This window comes from Oncorhynchus keta, chromosome 5 (assembly GCF_023373465.1).
Source record: "Oncorhynchus keta strain PuntledgeMale-10-30-2019 chromosome 5, Oket_V2, whole genome shotgun sequence".
NCBI lineage: Eukaryota > Metazoa > Chordata > Actinopteri > Salmoniformes > Salmonidae > Oncorhynchus > Oncorhynchus keta.
Window position 1 is genome coordinate 4,355,247 of NC_068425.1, and position 19,950 is coordinate 4,375,196.

Consider the following 19,950-nt stretch of genomic DNA (forward strand, 5'->3'; position numbering starts at 1 on the left):
ATGTAATTCAGGATCAAAGGTAAAAGTATAAATCATTTAAAATTTCTTATATTAAGAAACCAGACGACACAATTTTATTTTTTGTATTTTTTGACGGCTAGCCAGTCACAATTCAACACTCAGACATAATTTACAAAGGAAGCATTGGTGTTTTGTGAGTCTGCCAGATCAGAGGCAGTAAGGATGACCAGGGATGTTCTCTTGATAAGTGAATTAGACAATTTTCCTGTCCTGCTAAGCATTAAAAATGTATGAGTACTTTTGGGTGTCAGGGCAAATGTAAGGAGTAAAAAGTACATTATTTTCTTTAGGAATGTAGTGGAGTAAAAGTAGTCAAAAATATAAATAGTAAAGTACAGATACCCACAAAAACTACTTAAGTAGTACTTTAAAGTATTTTTACTTTAAGTACTTTACACCACTGGATAGAAGAGAATGCTAGGCCTATTTATTTTCCCGTTCTAGGGTTATTCATTTCCCTTCATAACAATACAAACAAATCAATAAAAAAACTGGTTTAAAGGTTAGTTAAAGAGGAAGTGTAAATTATATAACTGTAGGCTATAATACACAACATACTGCTCAGATCCAATATAGGATGCCACGTTCCTAATTCCTAAGAATTGTGAATTCCAGCTAGTGTGAGTGCTAGTTTTTAAAATCGAAAACAATAAGCCTGGGAGCATGACAAGGCTGTAAAATGCGTCTCTTGTTACTTACAACTCCCAGCTCCAGTATCAATGAAATATTCCCTATTCACCCAGCATAACTACTCCCTGTTTTTCTAGGGCAGGAAACTCCCCTTTGTCTTTCTGAAGCAAAGCACTGCTGCACAGACCCGGTCAGTCATGGTGTTGGACTTACAGTAAGAGTTATGTCAGCAGTTTACACATCAAATTCATAGAACCATTGTGAACAGGCTCAATGTCATGCAGGTTGAAATAATTGCAATGCCAAGACATACAATACTGTAGCAAACAGTGATTTCAACTGTAGGAAAAGTGCCACAGTGCTACCAATGCTAGTTTTGCTTTAATGCATCACATCAAGGAGCATTTGTAGAAAGAATGATAAAAAGTGCTGCAAGGATACACTACTAGTAGATCTTTGTAGGTTGAAGGCGCTCTTTGGTTAAAGGGTTCATTTGAGGACCAAGGCACTCTTTATTATGATACTGTAGCATGTTCAATAGAACAAAATCATAAAAACTACCTGACAAAAGTCATGCCAAAACATGTCAGAGGTTTTAACAATTTTGTTCTATTGAACATGCTAATTTAAACAAGTTATCTTTGAAGTGTGCCTTGGTCCTCATGTTTAGAAGGAAAATGAGCGTTTATATTGTTTTTAGAAAGGAGCATTTAAATTGTTTTTAATAAGGAACATTTAAATTCTATTCATAAATCTGATTTTTATTCACAGATCTGGTGCAGACTTGACAATCTATGAATGTAGAGCAAGAACCCTTACAGTCAACAACAAAGAAAAGATCAATGACAAAGTTCACATTCCATACAATCTATTCTCATCATACATTTTACAGGGGTTGAAAAGGCTCCAGTCGTGGACCAGGGAGCTCGTCAGTGATGTCATATCTGTATTCAATCTTCTCCTTCTTTCAGCCCTCCAAAGACAGCCGTGGGGACGCTCTTCTGTTCCAGCTGCACCTCTGGAGGGAGAGACAAACATAATGAAAACACACATTTACATAACCACCATGCAGTGTCACCAGGAAAGCCCCATGACACCACCTCCTCCATGCTTCACTGTGGGAACCACACATGCAGAGATAATCCGTTCATCGACTCTGCGACTCACAAAGACACGGCGGTTGGAACCAAAAATCTCAATTTTGGACTCATCAGACCAAAAGGAGAGATTTCCACTGGTCTAATATCCATTGCTCGTGTTTCTTGGCCCAAGCAAGTCTCTTTTTCTTATTGGCTTTCCTTTAGTAGTGGTTTCTTCGCAACAATTCAACCGTGAAGGCCTAATTCACACAGTCTGCTCTGAACAGTTGATGTTGAGATGTGTCTGTTACTTGAACTCTGTGAAGCATTTATTTAGGCTGCAATTTCTGAGGCTGGTAACGCTAACTAACTTATCCTCTGCAGCAAAGGTAATTATGGGTTTTCCTTTCCTGTGGCGGTCCTCATGAGAGCCAGTTTCATCATTACGCTTGATGGTTTTTACAACTGCACTTGAAGAAACTTTCAAAGTTCTTGAACTTTTCCAGATTGACTGACCTTCATGTCTTAAAGTAATGATGGACTGTCGTTTCTCTTTGCTTATTTGAGCTGTTCTTGCCATAATATGGACTTGGTCTTTTACCAAATAGGGCTATCTTCTGTATACCATCCCTACCTTGTCACAACACAACTGATTGGCTTAAATGCATTAAGGAAAGAAATTCCACAAAATAACTTTTAACAAGGCACACTGTTAATTGAAATGGATTCCAGGTGACTACCTCATGAAGCTGGTTGAGAGAATGCGAAGAGTGTGCAAAGCTGTCATCGAGGAAAAGTGTGGTTACTTTGAAGAATCTCAAATATAAATATAAATTCACTTTTTGGCTTACTACATGATTCCATATGTGTTTCCAACTATTTCATAGTTTGATGTCTTCACTATTATTCTACAATGTAGAAAATAGTACAAATAAAGAAAAACCCTTGAATGAGTAGGTGTGTCCAAACTTTTGACTGGTACTGTGTGTGTGTGTGTGTGTATATTATTCTTCTTTTTGAAATATTATTATTAGGGTTTTCAAGAAAACAGCTGAAACATTCAATCATGTGAAACATTCAAAACATTGCAGATAGAAATGTGAGGTATATGGTTGACATGGTTCTATAGTCTATGACAGAATCATTTTCTTTATCTACACAATCCACTTCTATGTGAATGTTCTGTAGCATTGCTCCCTGCTCAACAGCCCCCCACAGTGGTGTTGTAACTTACCCTCAGGGCCCTGGTCTTCATCACCATCCTCATCCTCATCCTCAATATCAATTTCATCAGGGTTGGCTTGTTTGGCCAGTTCAGCCAGCTCGCTGCGTGACGTGTCACTCCTAAACAAACAGATTCACAATGACACACAGTGATTAAGACCAGTATTGAACCACTTCTACATTGTTGTATTTATATTAAATGACTGGCCTCTTCATGGGCCCGTAATCATAGTAGGATTACTGATCTAGGATCTGTCCATATTATCTTATTCATTATGATATTACATTTTAGATCAGCACTCCTATTATGAGACGCTTCAAAGTCTAGGATCTAGGATCTGTCCATATTATCTTATTGATTATGATATTACATTTTAGATCAGCACTCCTATTCTGATACGGGCCCTGGTCTGCAGTTGGCGGTTTCAGAGGTCAACAGAAAGGATGCTAAATGGGTGGGGGGGGTGACAGACCTGACGAAGAGGATCTTCTCTTTGAGTTTGGGTTTGTCCTGTTCAGCCTCGGCGGCCAGCAGTTGGGCCTGCTGCTCCAACAGCTTCATATCATCCAGCCCCATCTGGCCCGGGGCAAGATCTGAGACTGCACACACATAGAATAACAGAGTTAGATACCCTAACCCTAACTCTAACCTAGCCCCAACTGACCTGTGTTTTTCATGAAAAACATCTACAGATGTGAGAATGACACTTCAAAATCAACATATGAGATTAATCGATTAATCAATCTCTTATAGGAAAAACATCTAATGCTTGATAAGGTTGTGCCATCATTGGAGACCAAAGGTGTGTGTGTGTTTTGTGTGTGTGTGCGTATATGGTTGTATGCATGTGTGTATGCATGCATGCACGTGTGTGTGTGTGTGTGTGTGTGTGTGTGTGTGTGTGTGTGTGTTCTTACTGGTGCCGGTGGCGTTGGTGGTGGCCTTCATCATCTGTGAGGACATGAAGTTGACCTGTGTGTTGTACGTGGCCTGGACGCTACGCTTGATCCTCAGCATTTCCCGGATAGTGTCTTCGTTCCCATGGCGGATCTCAAACTCCTTCCATGTCTGCCAGAACGTGGCCGTCATCTGAAACAAACACACACAGGGAGTGAAACATTTTATCGCTACTCAACACGAACCTGTGTTTCCACCAAAATGAGGAAAGGACTGAAACAGAGAAGGACTACGTGGATTGTCCAATAAGAACAGCTTGCTTTCCGTTCAGTAACGTTTTCCTACGGTGTGCGTTACAGCTGGGACGATAAACCAAAAATCATCGCGATAAGTAGCCTACACTAGAGAAATGTGAAGTTTGAAATTAAATACGTTTGCTGAGTGAATGTTAATGGCACAATTGATTGCCACAACTATCAAACTAGTAGTAGTGGTAGCACATTAATGTTCTAAGCGTATCACAAAATGTATTGTTGTCGCATCAATTCAGGCAATTTATCGCGAAACGGATTTTTGTCCATATTGCCCAGCTCTAATGTGCACTAATGAACAGGACCCTGGGTCAGTGTGAGAGCTCACCCTTGGGTCACAGATCTGAGAGCAGTAGGAGTATATGGCTCGTCCCCGGTCGATCTCGCCCAGTTTGCTCTCCATGTCAGCGAAGCGCAGACACATGTCCCTGGAGTGTTCGTCTGGAAGCACCTGGAAGAAAAACAACATATGATATTATATATTGGAATATATCAGCTGCATAACAATATACGGCATAACAATGAATAAAAATCACGGGATAAATTTAGGGGTGTCTAACTCATTTTGCCATGGGGGCTGCATTCGTCCTTCAACGAGGTCCGGAGGGCCGCACTGAAAATGTGTTATCTTTTTCGCTGTCAGAATTAGCAAAACATTTTCCAATATCCATCTTTTGGAAAATGTTTAATGCTCACTGACTGTCTAGCTTTCATTTCAGTGATTATTAGCATGCTGGAGACAGTCAAGAAACAGTATGAATGTAGGTCCTGTATCATTTTCACAACATTTCTATTTGGTTTTAGTCATTTGAAAGTATATGGAGTTTTTCTGCCCCCCCCCCCCCAAAAAAAAAAAATATATATATATATTTAAGTTTGGACACACCTACTCATCCAAGGGGTTCTTTATTTGTACTATTTCCTACATTGTAGAATAACAGTCAAAACATTAAACTATGAAATAACGCATATGGAATCATGTAGTAACCAAAAAAGTGTGAAACAAATCTAAATATTTTATATTTGAGATTCTTCAAAGTAGCCACCCGTTGCCTTGATGACAGCTTTGCACACTCTTAGCATTCTCTCAACCAGCCTCATGAGGAATGCTTTTCCAACACTTGAAGGAATTCCCACATATGCTGAGCATTTGTTGGCTGCTTGCCTTCACTCTGCAGTCCTACTCATCCCAAACCATCTCAATTAGGTTGAGGTCGGGTGAATTTGGAGGCGTATCACAGTGGGATGGCGTATCACTGCAGAAGGCTGTGGTTGCCATGCTGGTTAAGTGTGCCTTGAATTCTAAATTAATCACAGACAGTGTCACCAGCAAAGCAACCCCACACCATCACACCTCCTCCTCCATGCTTCATGGTGGGAACCACACATGCGGAGATCATCCGTTCACCTACTCTACGTCTCACAAAGACACAATGGTTGGAACCAAAAATCTCAAATTTGGACTCATCAGACCAAAGGACAGATTTCCACCGGTCTAATGTCCATTGCTCGTGTTTCTTGGCCCAAGCAAGTCTCTTCTTATTATTGGTGTCTGTTAGTAGTGGTTTCTTTGCAGAAATTTGACCATGAAGGCCTGATTCATGCAGTCTCATCTGAGCAGTTAATGTTGAGATGTGTCTGTTACTTGAACTCTGTGAAGCATTTATTTGGGCTGCAATCTGAGGTGCAGTTAACTCTCATTCACTTATCCTCTGCAGCGGAGGCAACTCTGGGTCTTCCTTTTCTGTGATGGTCCTCATGAGAGCCAGTTTCATCATAGCGCTTGGTTTTTGCAACTGGACTTGAAGAAACTTTCAAAGTTCTTGAAATTTTCTGAATTGACTGACCTTCATGTCTTCAAGTAATGATGGACTGTCGTTTCTCTTTGCTTATTTGAGCTGTACTTGCCATAATATGGACTTGGTCTTTGACCACAACTGACTAGCTCAAACACATTAAGGAAAGAAATTCCACAAATTAACTTAAGGCACACCCATTAACTGAAATACATTCCAAGTGACTACCTCATGAAGCTGCTTGAGAGAAGCCAGGAGAGCACAAAACTATCAAGGCAAAGGGTGGCTACTTTGAAGAGTCTCTTTTTTTTTACTCAAACCACCCGTAGGCCCTGATTTAGACTATTGAGATGCACCTGTGTGTGCGCCCCTACACTCTTACCTCAATGGCTTTCTGGTAGATAGCTCTGGTGTAGGTGACGCCGTAGATCTCTGCAGCCCTCTTGATGTAGATGTTGAACATGTGATGCCTCTCCGTGTTGTCCACCGCCTGCGTGGCTCTTTCGTACACCGCCATGGCATGACGCGCCAACCCAAACTCCTCCTCCAGTTTGGCGTACAGCAGGTAGATGGCTGTCAACCAGAACAGAAAATATGTCACTCGTCATTCCTGTAGCCGGGGGATGGATACAAATGGATACCAGCAGCAAACTGAAAGATACACGGAACACCCCTTTTTATACTATCATGCCAACCTGAACCGTACGAAGCTGGCTCGGTCATGGTCTTTTAACATCTGTCATTCCCAGCACGGTTTCTGCAAATGTGGTGGATGTGTAACCAGGCCAGCTTGTCTTGGTAGTGTGAAAAGGACAGTACTTTCCTAGGTGCTTCTCAGTAGCTAAAAAGCAACTGTGATGATGACTTTGTTTTATCAGTCAGGAAATTATTTTTGCATCATACTTCGACAGACATGCAACGCGTCACAAACATGCGTTAAGACATAAAAACGTACAGAAGTGACAGAAAGACAACAAAGTCCCTTACTCTTGGCGAACTTGGCTGGACAGCCATCCAGCGCTTGCTCAAACAGGTCCCGGGCCCTCTCCAGCTTCTTGCCCCCGTAGCGGTCGATGAACTTAGTGAGGTAGGTGTTCCAGATGTCATAGACGTTGGGCCACCTGAAGAGGGCGATGCCGCGCTCATACGCCTGTAGAGAGCGCATGGAGACCGCCAGCAACGGGGGATTTAACAACTGATCGAAATGATGTAGTTTTAAGGGTGGAGGCACGGTCAGGGTCTTGTTCAGTAGGGTACTCTGCCCTGAACACGACCCAGTTTGAATGCAGTATAAGTTAGTGTTGTTATGATAGGCTGTGAAACGTTAGACTGGTCCCAGTTCAGACATCGTGATAATGACCATAAGTGTTGTCAAGACAGCACAACTGAACTGGGATCAGGCTAGTGAGATGTGTGCAGCAGGGCAGGTGGGCGCGGTCACCTTGAAGCTCTCCTCAAAGTAGTTGTGCTCCTCCAGGAACATGGCGTAGTTGATGATTATCTGGGGCGTGGCTATGCGCAGGTCAATGATGCGGTCGTACACCGCCTTGGTGGACTGACGGGGAGAAACGACCAAGACAAAAGGCAGGGTTGTTAGTTATATCATATGGTCATTACATGCGTTGTTGTTACACGTTTTGGTTGTTTCATTGTTTGCTCCCTAAAACTGGGTCATCACTATGCCCAAGATGCATTTTCAGTTTCTCCTATTCTAACATGATTTCATCTGAAAGAAGAGCTCATGGAATACGCCAACCGTATAAACCTAAACAATGTTAATCAATCCAATCCAGAAACCATGCTACTTGCTGCCGAAATGTTGGTTGACTATTGTTAGGCTGCGTATACACAGGTAGCCCCATTTTGATCTTTTGACCAATAAGATCAGATCTTTTGCCAATAATGGGGCAAAAGATCCGATTTGGGCTGGCTGTGTAAACGCAGTCTTAGATGTGTTGCATCAAAGCTACCTTCTTTCTTTTCTAAAGCAGTGCAACTGAAACACAACGAAGACAGATACCTGAGAGGGAAATATGAAGAAAGTACCTGGAAGGTTCCCATACTCTCCTCCAGGTCAGCCAGCATGGACCAGACCTTCAGAGACTTGTACACTCTGTTCTGCACCGGCTCTGACACGTCAAAGTACTCCGCCTTCTTGGACGGGATGGCAGTTGCTTTCTACACAATTGGAAAGAGAGAAAGTCCAGGGATATTTACACAGACATGCATCCAGTACTTATTCATCCCCCCTGTAACTATTCCCCGGCTCGTTGCTGTAAATGAGAATGTGCTCTCAGTCAACTTACCTTGTAAAATAAGGGTTAAATAAAAATAAATACAAAAATGTGCATCTATAGACATAATATTTGAAACTCTGAGAAGAGCAGTCTGCATCATAGAATATGAGATTAGATGAGGGTATTCATTGACTGAAGTTATTAAATAGATAGATTAAAAACGCAAGTACAGATCAGCTGCCCACACAGCAATGTTAAGCAGTTTAAAATGCATAAGAAATCATTTTGGATGACATAAAAGTACAAATGTAAGTGTCTTTGGAGTGTGTGACAGATAGTGGGTCAGTATTTGTTGTGCCTGTGTTTCCGTCTCACCCTCAGTATACGTAGCGCCTGTTCGTAGTTCTCATGGCGTAGCTCCATCTCCCCGTATTCACACCACACGCCAGCCAGGTCGTCAACCTGCTTGTAGTTCACCTTGGTGGCTTTCTCAAAGATGGTCCGCGCCTGATGGTTGGGAAAAATAACATTTAAAAAAAATAAACTTTCTCTTGGCTTGAAGGATTAAATCTATGTTGTTGTCACCCTAAGTAGGGAGAAGACCTGGGTAAATACTTTACTGCGCTTGCTTGGCGAGCTTGCAATGAAACCAATGGAATAGTCCCAAAAGTGACAATTCTACCCATCTGGCACTCCAGGCAGGCTCAAACGAACACTTGAAGTACGATTTCAACCCACGTGAGATGGGGAAACCTTAGTTTGAGACTCACGTCGTCCAGCTGCTCGTTCTCCTCGTAGAACTTGGCGAAGGAGACCCAGAGAGAGCTGGGTTTCCCTGTAGCCTTCATAGGGTCCACAGTCTGAACTGCCTCTGTGTAGGTGTTGATGATCTGAAAAAGAGGTTAAGACACACCTTCTATACACTGTACATGTATGTGAAGAAAAGCATGCAAGGTACCTATTGCCAGCTAGAAAGACTAAGAAACTATTATAAATGTGAAATCTGTAAACATGCATTAATCGCTACTCTCTACCAATAACACAGATGTCAACTAGCTCGGTAAAGAACTGTTTTTCAGGGTTTTCTCAAACCCTTTTCACATTATAATAATGCCGACCTGAACCGTACTGCGCTGGCTCAGATATTTTCATTTCACATCACGGTTCCAGCTAGAACAGTGGATGCAGAACCAGGCCAGCGCAGTACACCTCGGTTCAGTAGTATAAAATGGGTATTAGAGACAGAGTTAAGGAGATGACACCGAGTCAGACTAGGGCTAAGAGCTCAGGGCCTGTATCCACAAAGGGTCTCAGAGTAGGAGTGCTGATCTAGGATCTGGTCTCATCTGTTCATATAATCATATTCAGTATGATCTAAAAGGTTAAACTGATCCTGGATCAGCACTCCTACTATGTGCCCACTTCTGGTTTCTGCTACCTGTCGTGGTTTCCCCTCGTACAGTTTGACCCTCTTATGCCACTCGTGGACGTTGTGGGGGTTCTGTCTGAGCAGCACACTGTTCAGCAGGAGGGGCCTGCGGGCGATCAGCTGCTCAAAGCGGGCCAGACGCAGCTCCAGGTCTATGTCCTCTTAGGGGGAAAGGGAACACGAGTTGAGCACGATGACAAAGGCAAAGCATTCACTTACGGCTGTGATCCCCCCTTTGTAATCTTTATTTTCACAGGTTATTCTTGTTGAGATCAAATCTATTTTTTTGCAAGAAATTGTGATACTCCACAATCTAGATACACTGGGTGCATCTCAATACTCTAAAATGGCTGGCTTCCCAAGACTACTCTCCTTCGGTTACATTTATGTGTTATGTTGAAGGAACCAGCGCACCGGCATTTCCCTGCACCTTTTATACACCGGCTGTAAACTGTGTACGTGACAAATAACACCTGTTTTAATTAGATTTTTTTTACTCAAAGTACCAGGCAGGATTGGAAAAACAGTAACATGGATACCTAGGTAAGGAATCGATCTCCCTTTATACAGTTACTTGAGATCTGAGCAGTAGACAAGGAGAGTGACATCCCTTTAGACTATTGAGATGCGCCCACCTTCTTCATCTTTCCCCATCTCGGAGGTTGTCTCCATCTTGGCAGCGATCATGCTCTCCTCAAACTGGGCGTAGCTGTCGAACACCTGGGTGAAATCTCTCACCGTCACCACCGTCAAGATGGCCTCCTCATACACATCACGAGCCTGGTGAGCCACAACACACAGCATTCAAATTAGTCTGTGTGAGTGTGTGTGTGTGCATCCCAAAAACAGTGCATATATTTGGTAACATTTGATTTGAACTACATAAGAACGTCGTAAAGCTTCATAACGTGCATGATAGCTAGTCAAAACATGTCAAATAAATATTATGTATTTATTACATATATTATGACAAGGTTATGGTGGTGAGTTATAAAGGTGATATTGTCTATAGGACTCTGGTCAAAAGTAGTGCACTACAAAGGGAATAGGGTGCCATTTGGGATGCATCAATCCAGACCAGTACCTTTTCAAAATGTCCACTGCGGATGTAGTAGTCAGCCAGGGAGCACCAGAGTTTGCCCAGCTGGTCTGTGAAACGAGTGAGGCCTCCACGGATGATGGCCCCAACATTCAGAGAGTTCACCTTGTCTGGGTTCTGAGAGATCAGGTCACACAGCTCGTGCCATAGCTGTTAGATATCAACAACAACATGGGGATAACGTTAGATATCAACCACACAACAACATGGGGATAACATTAGATATCAACCACACAACAACGTTAGATATCAACCACACGACATGGGGATAACGTTAGATGTCAACCACACAACAACATGGGGATAACGTTAGATATCAACCACACAACAACGTTAGATATCAACCACACGACATGGGGATAACGTTAGATATCAAACACACAACAACATGGGGATAACGTTAGATATCAACCACACAACAACGTTAGATATCAACCACACGACAACATGGGGATAAGGAGGATGAGCCAGACGTGGTCTTACCTGGTAGTTAGACTTGCCCTCCTTGGACACAAAGCTCTCATCGTTGACAACGGCTGCCAGACGCACTGCTGCTTCATCCAGCTTGCTGCAGGAACGCAGATAATCTATGTACTCCTCTGCATTCTCTGGGGACAGCTGCAGAGAAAGAGGGGGAAGAGAGTTAAATCCAGGGGGCTGTTGCAGAAATAACTTTGCCATTTTGAGAAATATAGACTTTTGGCACAGTAGAACTTACTTGACAACCAATATATAAATGTGGCTTTCTTAATCAACCATTTATCTAATAACTCTGGAATATCACACTGCTGCTTGTGTGGAAGACTAGAAAATGCATTAAGCCGAGAGAAAATCCTTTGAACGCACTGTATTGTCCTGTCCATTCCTTCAAATAATTACAAGGACTAAAGAAATATCTAGGGTTATCAGGAATAAAGTATAGAGTTCATTCCAATATGAACCCTAGAGGTCAGAGGTCTCCTGACCCAAATATTCCAAAAATCTTTCACATTTATAATGATATATGATTTGGAGATAACATTGCAGCGATGGTAGCTTTGTGTGTGTTATCACATGTTCAGCAACTCTAGGGACAGGGCCAGTAAGTAAGCTTTGTCTATGCCAGAACAGCACAATCTAGGTACAAAATCACAGACAGTCTGATTTACGGACTAATAAGGTTGAATAAAGAACGATAAAACCAACATTACAAGGACTAACTTCCAGTCTACTGGATCGCGTCAAAACCTGGCTGTATAAAAAGAAGCTGTGAAAACTCTGGAATAAAAACAGGTTAGGCCTACTCAGACCCAATACGGTTTACTCAGAGGTATCAGAACCCAGGTGAAGGATGAAGGCTACAGCATTTCTGATGGCGTCTCTGAGCTGCTGTCTGTCAATTGCACGGGAGAACACCCCAATGACTGAATATAAGGTGGAATGCACTGCAGAACTGCAGAACTCATGCTACACGTTGACTCTAATTACAGAATTCGGAGTCATGAAGGAGAAACTGAAAACCACAGTGGAAAAAACTGCAAACCACCGTGGAAAAAACTGCAAACCGCGATGGGAAAAACTAGGAGCCATAGAAACCACGCTAAAAGTCATCGAGAGTCAGCTTGAGGAGCTGAGAAATAAAGAGAAGACAAAGGTGCTCTTCTCTACTGTCCTGAGAGAGACTGGAAAATTAGGGCCTTTCAGCAAAGACACTAACCTGACCTACAGCAAGGTCATCACTAACATCGGCAACGCCTAAAGCCCCCGGCACAGGAGTGTTTGCAGCCCCTGTAAAGAGGGGTCTAAATACTTCAGCTTCTTCTTTCATGCTTTCATCTGAAGACTCCCACACGTCTCCGTTCAAGAATGGAGAGTGTATGTCTATTCAATCTGACCCCAAGTCTAGTACTGGTACAGCAGGGGTGAAGCAGTCGCACTACAGCTGGAGGTGGGAGATCAGGTCTACATACGCCTACGGGCCAATGCACATGTGGGGCCTTCTCACACTTCCTTTAATAGTTTTCTGCTCAGCCAAGTGTGAGCGGCACATAGCCTGCTTTCACACATTTATTGGTAGCACTCATCTATTCCAGGCCTACCTTTTATGCTGCGTGATATCTTGTCGGTTTTCCGATGTGATGTGTGGTTGGTGTTGTTATAATCTCATAACCAGGACACATTCTTATCACCATGGTTGAAATTAAATAGTGTTTATTCATGTGAATTCTGATTTATCCTGTGACTATCTTCCATAAAGAGAGGCTTCAGTTGTTTCAGCTTTGGTTGTAGTTCAATCACAGAGGAGCAAATCTTCTAGAAATGTCCTCTTACCTTGAGGTACCTGCGATAGACACGGATGGCGGTCTCAGGCAGGGGTAGGTTCCGGGCAAAGCGGAGGTACAGGGGCCAGATGCGAGGGTGCTGAGTGACGGGCAGGGCTCGGAGTGCTCGGTCAAACGTGCGTCTGCTCCTGGTGATCTTACACTGAGCCACCAGGAACTGGCAGTAGTCCAGCCAGATCCTCGGCATCTAGGACAGCCACGGGAAGAACAAGTTATGTGGGATGCTATTCCTACAATCTCAGACGACAAAATCTACTTCCAAGTTTTTAAAAAATACTCTCACACACATAAATGTACTCTGTGATAGTCTGTGCCAATGAATGGACAATGATATTCCTCAGAGTTTGTGTGAGTATTTTCTCTTCACAATGGATGGATGGACAACAGGACATAATTTTAAAAAAAATCAAAATCAAATCAATTTATATAAGCATTCGCCTACCTTGTGCATGAAAACCAGTGCTCTTTCATGGCAGTTGTTGATCTCCTCGTAGGATGGCTCCGTGATGCACTTCCCTTTGACCTGTTTCCGTCTCTCTCTCAGGTAGTTGTACCATAACTTGTAACTGCAAGGTCACGTATGAACAATCCGTGAACACACAGTCATGACATTTAGTTATTTAGTTAGCGCCCTGCTGGGCTGGGGTGGTTGTTTCCCTTGCTCTGCATGGGTAACGCTGCTTCGATGTGGTGACTGTTGTCGTTGTGTTGCTGGTTCGAACCCAGGGAGGAGCGAGGAGAGGGACGGAAGCTATACTGTTACACTGGCAATACTAAAGTGCCTATAAGAACATCCAATAGTCAAAGGTTAATGAAATACAAATGGTATAGAGGGAAATAGTCCTATAATAACTACAATATAAACCTACACACCTGGGAATATTGAAGACTCATGTTAAAAGGAACCCCCAGCTTTCATATGTTCTGAGCAAGGAACTGAAACAGCTTTCTTACATAGCACATATTACACTTTTACGTTCTTCTCCAACACTTTGTTTTTGCATTATTTAAACCAAATTGAACATGTTTCATTATCTTCTTGAGGCTAAATTGATTTTATTGATGCATTATATATATTAAGTTGAAATAAGTGTTCATTCAGTATTGTTGTAATAGTCCTTACAAATACAATATTTTATTATTAGATTTTTTTTATTTAAGTTTTTTTTAAATCAGCCGATTAATCGGTATTCGGTTTTTTGGTCCTCCAATAATCGGTATCAGCGTTGAAAAAAATCATAATCGGTATCCTCTAGTCACAGACAGACTACAAACAGTCTGGGACATCACAGTATTTTCCATGAACCTTTAGCAGTGTTTTCCAATTCTGGCCCTGGGCACCCAGGGGGGTGTATTTTGGGGCAAAAAACAAAACGATACACACCACCATTTGGGTCCCCATGACAAGGATTGGGAAACACTGCATCTAGCTAGATGTAGACACTTTGCCTCTACCTGCCAGGTAGCTCTTTCAGAGCTCGTTCATAGATCATGTTGAGGACTGACTTGACGCCATTCTGTTTGAACTCGATGTAGCGCATCCAGCACTTGACCGAGTACGGATTCCTGATGATCTCCTCCTCATAAGGCAGGTCATCTTCCTCCTGAAAAAGCCCACCAACAACACAGCAAAACGGTCAACTGGAAGCCTTCTCTCCTTCGAACAACGTTGGACATCTTTCTCTCATTCAAAAAACGCTGCACTATTCTCAGAACGAGTGCAACATTGTTCGAAGGATAGAAAGGACTACAAGTAGGCCGGACAATAGAACGAGTCAAAATTCACCCAAGGCTGAAAAATGCCAAAATAACGTTGACTAAGCTGGAACACTAGCGCGAGCCCATAGCAAATGAATGGAATAGAACGTTGGCAGAGCCTCTTCTGACTGGAGTGTCGCTTTGAATTCCATTCCGTGTAAATGGCACCAAAAACTGTATCCCGTTTTATTTTACCACTGCAATCTGTTCTTAGATAGTAATGTATTAAGTAAACATCCGCATCTCGATGGTGCCAAGTGTGCTTATGTCTGCATTACGAGGAAATAGGGAAAACAAAGTCAACTTGACTATTTCTGGTCTAGCGACCGATGACAACAGAGTACGCTGCGCAACCTTACGTAATTAGAAAGAGAAGAGGATCCTGATTAAAATGGTGTCCGACTTGGGGAAAAAAATCGAAATCGAACATACACATTGCGAGATATTAGGCAAAATAGACAGACATACCTATACTTCCCTATTGGAAACAATGAGACGACCTCAGAGTTCCATGAGTACGTTGTTGTTTACATTTTAACTACAGTAGCAAAGCAGGCACTGTGGCGTGGACCAATAGGCTGTGAATAATATAACGTTCGTGAGGCAAATTGGTGCTACGGTGCTCAATATAACAAATAGGAGCTGGCAGGGCGAAAAATGCCCTAAAATAAGCCCCGTTATTTCGTGATAACTTCAAAGCTACTGCACGCAGCTGGAACACACGGTAAAATTATGAAACGGCTCAACGGCGGATGAAATGAACTCGCTTTTATCAGAAAAAGCATTGTTAAACATTGCATGTGTCCAGCCTACTACAATATAATGTGAAGGCACACACGGTAGCCTGTACAGTATCTAAATGAACAATAATCTAGATAAGTGTTATTGTCAGAAAGATATAACGTTAGTTCGCCAGGGCATTCAAATCGACACATCCGAGTTCGAGGAGGCCGCAGACATACTACAGCATGCTGAGAACAATTCCACAACAAAATATCAATATTCATGAAATAACTTACAAACATGACGTCCGGTTTCCCATTTAGAGGGGGCATTTTTGTTTTTAAGATCAAAATTAAAGCCCGAAGTTAAAAGTACCACAAAATGTATGTATTGTTACTAAACTTCCCGACTCCCCCAACGTGTTCAGAACGTAGAATAAACCCCGCCCCTTTTGGAAATATCATTGGGTAGTATAACGGTCACTCAACAGACTATCCAATCATTAGTCACGAAGAAAACCCCGTATGTCAGCACTCCAGCCCAGCAGGACGCGACACTGGAAAATATGAAATGCTCGTGCATGGACAAAACTAAAGGTGAAAGGTTACCAAAACGTCGACAAACGCACGTAGCCGCGTAGTCTGCTTGGATAATCTAAAATGGCTAAAATACAGTTGTTGAGAATGTTTCTCAACCAGCGTTTAACAGCAGCGGCTGAGGAGATATTTGGGGCTGTTGAGAAAACGATATCAGAGTACCAGGAAGAAGTGTATCGTTCAAAAGAGGAGAACTGCCGTCTACAGAGGCAGCTTGATATCGTTCTCAAACCACAAGAGATACAATTACAAAGGACAGGTTTGTCGCTAGCTATTATATTTTTCCTGTTGACATTAATATTATGCGACATTGGAAATATTTTTTTTTATTACATTTGAGCACGAAACACGTCTTGCTGAAAGACACGTTTTGCATTATGTTTGCATACATGTAAATGTAATTATGGTCTCATGTCAGCTTTTACTTTTTTGTTTAATCCTTCTCCCCAGACCTCCAGCAGCTCTCTCTCACTGTCTTCGAAGAGGAGGTTCCCACTAAGCAGCAACACTGTGAGCAGGAATGGAGCCCCAGTCTGGGGCAAGAAGACCCAGAGCCCACTCAAATTAAGGATGAACAGGAGCAACATAGGACCAGTCAGGAGTTTAATAATGACTTTATCATAATTAGCTCTAGTGACTGTGTGAAAAATGACTATGATCAGGAAGAGGACTCATGTCAGCCCTCACATCTTTACCAAACCCAAAGTGAGGAATATAGACAGGGAGCCTCTCTAACAAGCACTTCAACGGAACCGATCAAAACAGAACCTGATGGAGAGGGCTACATGTCATTAGAACCAACCAGGGAACCTCAGCCCCTCTCTGCAGTAAATCTAGCCTGTTCTCCAACCCCAAGTAAATACAGGGAAGTTGTCAATGAAGAGGAAAAAGAACCTTGGATTAGGTTTACACCCCTCAAATCAAAGAAAGCACAGAAAATAACAAGCCATAGCTCTGGTATGTGGAAAAAAGGAAGGAAATCCACAGAGTCATCCCATATGAACGCACACAGTCAAAGCCTTACTACTCCCTGTTGGTGTGGTGTGTGTGGAAATAAATGTAACTCTGTGAGTTTTTTAATAAAACATACACGAGAACACACAGAGGATATAGGCCTAGATTGCCTTTGCGGTGTCTGTGGAAAACACTTTGAGTCCAAAGAAATTCTGATAGAGCATCTCCAAACTCACATGAAAACTCTTTTTTGTCACTTATGTGGTCAATGTTTCAACTGGACTAGTAATTTGAAAAGACACATGATGATTCACACAGGGGAAAGACCCCATCGGTGCAGTGACTGTGGCAAAGGCTTCAGGTCGAGTGATTGTCTGACAAAGCATAGGAGGATTCACACAGGGGACAAACCGTTTCCTTGTCCGGTTTGCCACCGTGGTTTTAACAGACGAGATAACCTGAAAGTGCATATGAGAGTTCACACAGGGGAGAGACCGTATATGTGTTCTGAATGCTATAAATGTTTTGCAACGTTAACGTCGCTGAATAAGCACCAGACAATGCACAATGAGGAACGACCGTATGTGTGCACCGATTGCGGTACCCGCTTCAAAGCGCTTGAATCCCAAAGAAGGCACATGAAGAGTGTTCACAACAAGAAGGAGAATACAACATGACAATGCCTTGTATGGGTTACGGTATCAGAAGATTGAGGCGCATTCTAACCGCCATTGGACAGGAGAACAGCCCTTTAGGACAGACGCATTGCATTATGGAATCAGTGCATTAGTTACCATTACTTGTTAGTAGCCATTACCCATTAGTTTACCAAATGCAAATAGCAGCAGACAAAAGTTATTTATGTGCCCGTGTTTCCAAAGTGTCACAGACTGTAAATTGTTGAAAGCCACGCTCATTTTATTTTCATAAATCCACCGTGGGATGCATTTAATTGGCTGGCAGGATGCATGGATCCGGCATAACCCAAATCCAGGCCTACACAAACCCAACCCCCGAACTTATCTGTATAGATTAGATCTGATGTTGACCTGTTATGAAAGTGATCTTCAACATTTTGAATAAAGTTTTTATTCAATTTTTGTTCTCAAACTCAGCTAGTCATTCATTTGTGTGCTATTCGGCTTTTCTCCATTCCTCTTGGTGATTTGAGAGACTTCCATGGTACATTTGGCCTTTGACTGTGATGCTGCAGACTGAACCTACACTATTATCTGTGAGGTTCTGAACACATGACTGAATTCACCCGAGGACATTCTTCAAAAAGGACTTGGCATGAATTCAAAATTCAATGAGAAGCGATAGGATTTAAACCAATCATGTATTTTTTTTTATTGGATAGCTATTAACAAGAATTACACTGACTGACAACTTCAACTTGCTGTTCAAAACAAGAAGAGTCACATAATGCTGCATTCTCGCCTGCAGCTCATCGTAAAATACATAGCATTGCTGAAAAATATGACATGTGAGATATAACATTTGCAAGACATTTGAGATTCTGATGTGGTGGTGCTGTTCCAGACATTCCTTCTTTTTTAAAAAATGGGGATGCACATCTTGGAAGATTAAAACACATAGGAACACTTCACCAGGCTTTGTGACATCTGTTCATCTGTGCAACACGATTGCAATAAACACAACCTGGAACGGACCCTGCAGGTCATTTATGAAAGTTTGAACATCTTGGCCATGTTCTGTTATAATCTCCACCCGGCACAGCCAGAAGAGGACTGGCCACCCCTCAGAGCCTGGAGATATAGTCGTCCTTGGGGACCAGGTTGAGGGATAGGGTTCTTCTTGGGGTTCGGCTCAGAGTGAACCATAGCCTCTCCTGGGGTCCCAAATCGAGGAACATTTCTGGTAAGAAGCATGGCATTTGGTTGTCGGCCTTGCGTCCCTGAGTGACAGAAACTGAAAACTAATTGTAATGTGTATTCTATTGCATTCTTAGTTCTATAATTGCATTCTGTAACTGCCTTAATGAGTTCCCAAATGAGTAATCAACAGTCTTGTTGGGTGACGTTTTACTTGTTGACCACAATACTGACATACGGTACGACCACAGTCTTCAAACAAGCAGACTGTCACCAACATCATGCATAAGCTTACCTGTTGTGAAGTGAAGCACATGGACAACATCTATGTTACCTTTAGGGAGGAAATACCACAGTTATTGTAATTTTAAAAAACGATACAGACAACTATTCTTTCAGAGTTCAGACGTTGCGTTAAGCAAGCATTGAATAAACTGATTTAATCATGCTTTCAAAATACAAGCGTCTGATGGTGGGAATGTATAAGAAGCCAAGTGAACAAATCAACACGCATCCATAATCAATAGACATCTGTTTATCAAAATGAGAATGAAATATAAGAAAACACAAATATATTTACTTGACCTGTTGCATCATGACTTGCCTACCTACTACGCATATGAATACCCCTGTATTGGTTTCCCTTTTTTTTTTTTATGTGCATGTGATGTTATCCCACGAAAGCAATAAACATTTCAAGTGAATATAATTACTTGAGCTGAGGGATCCTGTATGGTCTTGTATTCAGAGCCAGGGCTAAAGGAAGCTGATCTTGGTGTCTCTCTCTGGGAGTCTGCTGGTTCAGAAAAGGCCTGGGTGGGAGAATCTGATCTATAGTAGGCCTGCCTGAGTGTGAGTGGAGTCCCTTCAGTCAGGCTGATCTGGGGTGTGGATGGCCATGGTGGCACATCTGCCTTGGATCCCTGACAGAAAATACAGAGGATGGACGTCATCATTAACACATCACTGCTGTTGCTATATGCTAGGGGGCGTGGCGCCAATGTTTAGTGTATTTTTTAATATATGCAATTTTTTATAA

At 42.3% G+C, this 19,950-nt stretch overlaps 2 protein-coding genes across 2 annotated transcripts; one reads left to right on the forward strand and one right to left on the reverse strand.

Annotated features, from left to right (window-relative positions):
* Positions 1 to 69: 69 nt before the first annotated feature.
* On the reverse strand, positions 70 to 15,986 carry xab2 (XPA binding protein 2). Its single transcript, XM_052518518.1, has 19 exons — positions 15,823 to 15,986; positions 14,501 to 14,649; positions 13,488 to 13,611; positions 13,035 to 13,232; positions 11,208 to 11,342; positions 10,710 to 10,874; positions 10,261 to 10,405; positions 9,635 to 9,786; positions 8,967 to 9,086; positions 8,572 to 8,703; positions 8,006 to 8,137; positions 7,401 to 7,514; positions 6,947 to 7,109; positions 6,342 to 6,532; positions 4,492 to 4,614; positions 3,873 to 4,044; positions 3,428 to 3,554; positions 2,965 to 3,074; positions 70 to 1,669 (listed from the first exon to the last, which is right to left on the reverse strand). The coding sequence occupies exons 1-19, from the start codon at positions 15,856 to 15,858 to the stop codon at positions 1,602 to 1,604; spliced, it is 2,556 nt and encodes an 851-aa protein (XP_052374478.1). The 5' UTR covers positions 15,859 to 15,986; the 3' UTR covers positions 70 to 1,601.
* Positions 15,987 to 16,069: 83 nt separating this feature from the next.
* Positions 16,070 to 19,359, forward strand: LOC118384341 (zinc finger and SCAN domain-containing protein 31-like). Its single transcript, XM_035770763.2, has 2 exons — positions 16,070 to 16,381; positions 16,573 to 19,359. The coding sequence occupies exons 1-2, from the start codon at positions 16,186 to 16,188 to the stop codon at positions 17,751 to 17,753; spliced, it is 1,377 nt and encodes a 458-aa protein (XP_035626656.1). The 5' UTR covers positions 16,070 to 16,185; the 3' UTR covers positions 17,754 to 19,359.
* The last annotated feature ends 591 nt before the right edge of the window (positions 19,360 to 19,950 follow it).

Excerpts from the sequence above, each read along its gene's own strand:
- xab2 (XM_052518518.1), bottom strand. The coding sequence starts at position 15,858 with ATGCCCCCTCTAAATGGGAAACCGGACGTCATGTTT. Across the intron at positions 7,515-8,005 it reads AGAGTATGGGAACCTTCCAG|TCCACCAAGGCGGTGTACGA; the intron begins GTACTTTCTTCA and ends TCTCCCCGTCAG. Across the intron at positions 7,110-7,400 it reads ACTTTGAGGAGAGCTTCAAG|GCGTATGAGCGCGGCATCGC; the intron begins GTGACCGCGCCC and ends CGCTCTCTACAG.
- LOC118384341 (XM_035770763.2), top strand. The coding sequence starts at position 16,186 with ATGGCTAAAATACAGTTGTTGAGAATGTTTCTCAACCAGCGTTTAACA. Across the intron at positions 16,382-16,572 it reads GATACAATTACAAAGGACAG|ACCTCCAGCAGCTCTCTCTC; the intron begins GTTTGTCGCTAG and ends CCTTCTCCCCAG.